Here is a 2,639-nt window from a genome sequence, read left to right on the forward strand (position 1 = left end):
AACCTTAAGTTTGTACTATTAAAAAATAATCGAGATGACTTATCGAGAATATCATGGTTGACCCAGTGTGCTTAGCTGAAAACTCAAGTCGTGGCGAGGCTGCATTGCATTTATAAGTAACCAAAATAGTACCATGCCTTCTCGTCATTTTGAGATAGACCGATCTACCAATATCTTTTTTTTTTGTTTATACGTTCGGCTGAATGTGCTTTGCTTACCTAAAACCTGAGATATCAAACGAAATAACAGTAGGTTATGATTCTTTAGTCTGTGATCTGAAACAAATAAACACACACACAACAAAAAGCCATCATAAATTAATAATATCTCGAGAAAAATGTTTTGAATGTTTTCCAGACACGGGCTTGCTGCTAAGGAACCCCGCCATGACCGATCCCGGCATCCTCCTTCACCACCTCATCATCGTCGTGTGCATCCTGGCAAAAATAGTGAGTACGGGCGGGCACATTGGTCGCACGATCGTCGTACGGTTACCAGCTGACTGCATTATTAGCATTGTTGAATATGTCGTAAACGAATCGGCAGCTGCTTTGTAACGGAAAATGATGCTTGTTACGTTTGTCACAGCTTGCTTGGAAATTGATTCTACGGCATCAAAAGTGTGCGACGCCCTACGACGAATGTGACCACGGGATTACTGAACGTGTTCCACATTCTGCAAGACAAATGTCTCCACATAATATTTAGTAAAGGTCAATTATGTTCACATTAATCTGACTGCTGTATTCACCTTTGGCAATTTCCAATATTATAACCTTCTCCTACAGGGCCGAGACGTAGGTTTACGGTCATTAAACCAGTAGGTTTACTGTGAAACAAGCGACCTCATTTCCCATGACGTAGGAAGAAATTATCTCCTAGCATCTAAGCGAACAATATTGTAATTCGTGAGAATATAGTAAAGGAGTTAATATCATACAAATGTACCATGCTGCGCTTTGCCGCCTGACTTCCTAACCCTTTCTAGACTATTGCAAAACTGAAGCAAAGTATAATGGAAGATAATAAACAAAAAGTGAATGTGAATTGCTTCCCATCATGTCATTTCAGCTGTTGGACTTCGGTCCTCCGACGTTCTTCAATGCGATGCGCATGATCCAGGAGGTGTCCAACCCATTTCTACACCTCAGGTTGGTACACGATTTTTTAATGATTTACAAGCTATTTCTCTAGTCTTATCTCCTGTGCGCTTTACACACTGTGTAAAGTTTATTCTAAAGGGTCAGATGGTCTCCTTTTGTTCAAAAACACCTCAGCTCAGATTCACTGAAATTCAAATAGCTGCATCCGTCTCCATGTTAGTGTCCCTGTGACGTCACATTAGATTGCTCCATAAAGCTAAAACCTAATTTGCCATATGATTGAATAGACCCAACCGTAGCTCTGCCCACCACCAGAAAGATGCAAATATTTGACTGGTGTGCAGTCACTCTCTCTTTAGTCGAACCACTTCTTGCCATGCTATCACTGTTAGAACTTATACATGTAATTGTGATGGACAGGCATGACTGTTTCTTTTTTTTAATGCAGGTGGCTCCTTGCAGCGGCGGGGGTGTCTAGAAACTCCCGACTTTACGTCACGAACGGTCTGGTATTTGCGGCGTCCTTCCTGGTCTCCCGCATCCTCCCCATCCCGTACTACTGGGCACAGTCTCTCCGACTCATCACGTCGCCGCAAACATACGTGCGGTTCGGCGCGCTGGGGCTGGGCTTCTGGTTCGTTGCGGACCTTCTATTTGACGGGATAAACTGTTTTTGGGCAGTGAAAATATGTAGAGGGACATACAGGTTCATGACGACGAGAAAGTTGGATTAGCTACTGCAGATCGTAACAACACTGACTTTGTCACCCCGAACACTCAGGAACGGAAATATTGAACTGTTTTCATGGATGACATCCACTTGTCCGTCAATCGTTTACACACACATACACACACATGCACACACATACACACACACACACACACACACACACACACACACACACACACACACACACACACACACACATACACACACACACAAACATATATATACACACACACACACACACACACACAAACAAAGACAAGTCAGTAACATATGAACTATCAACAACGGTATGATAAAATTGTCTCCATTCAACCAACACCGCGAACCTTTGAAGTTAAACCATCCTGCGAATTCTCTAAGTATCTTATTACACCACTTCTGTATTTCTGCGGACACACACTAAGACAAAACAACAAACACGCCAAATGACTACGATACCTCAGACTGTGAAATTATGCCTCATAACTATACATACCATTAAGACATAAAGTACAGGCCAATATTTACCACAATGTTGTCTTTTAATGCAATCTATGCAAATTTGTGAGAAATACCAGATATTTCAGATTAAAAGATATAATTCAGGTGATCTGAATATCCGATCAGTGTGTATAGCGTCTAATTCGTAGAATAACGTGTTGAAAATTCTAAAAGAAGCTGCCACTTATAAAAAAAATCAATGAATTCATCTGGTTGTTGAGTAATTGAATAGCAAAGTTTTTCATTCACCACCGAGTAATGGATAAGAGCCGACGTTACGAAGACCGTCTTACCATCTTCTTTAACGACTAGTTAAGCTAGATATA

General features: G+C 41.3%; 1 protein-coding gene across 1 annotated transcript; it reads left to right on the forward strand.

The window, feature by feature from the left end:
• The first annotated feature begins 326 nt into the window (after positions 1–326).
• On the forward strand, positions 327–2,435 carry LOC136441184 (TLC domain-containing protein 4-B-like). The gene is made up of 3 exons (XM_066437322.1): positions 327–449; positions 1,072–1,151; positions 1,552–2,435. The coding sequence occupies exons 1-3, from the start codon at positions 387–389 to the stop codon at positions 1,835–1,837; spliced, it is 429 nt and encodes a 142-aa protein (XP_066293419.1). The 5' UTR covers positions 327–386; the 3' UTR covers positions 1,838–2,435.
• Positions 2,436–2,639: the final 204 nt, after the last annotated feature.

The sequence above is a fragment of the Branchiostoma lanceolatum genome, chromosome 9 (assembly GCF_035083965.1).
Source record: "Branchiostoma lanceolatum isolate klBraLanc5 chromosome 9, klBraLanc5.hap2, whole genome shotgun sequence".
In the NCBI taxonomy this organism is placed as follows: domain Eukaryota; kingdom Metazoa; phylum Chordata; class Leptocardii; order Amphioxiformes; family Branchiostomatidae; genus Branchiostoma; species Branchiostoma lanceolatum.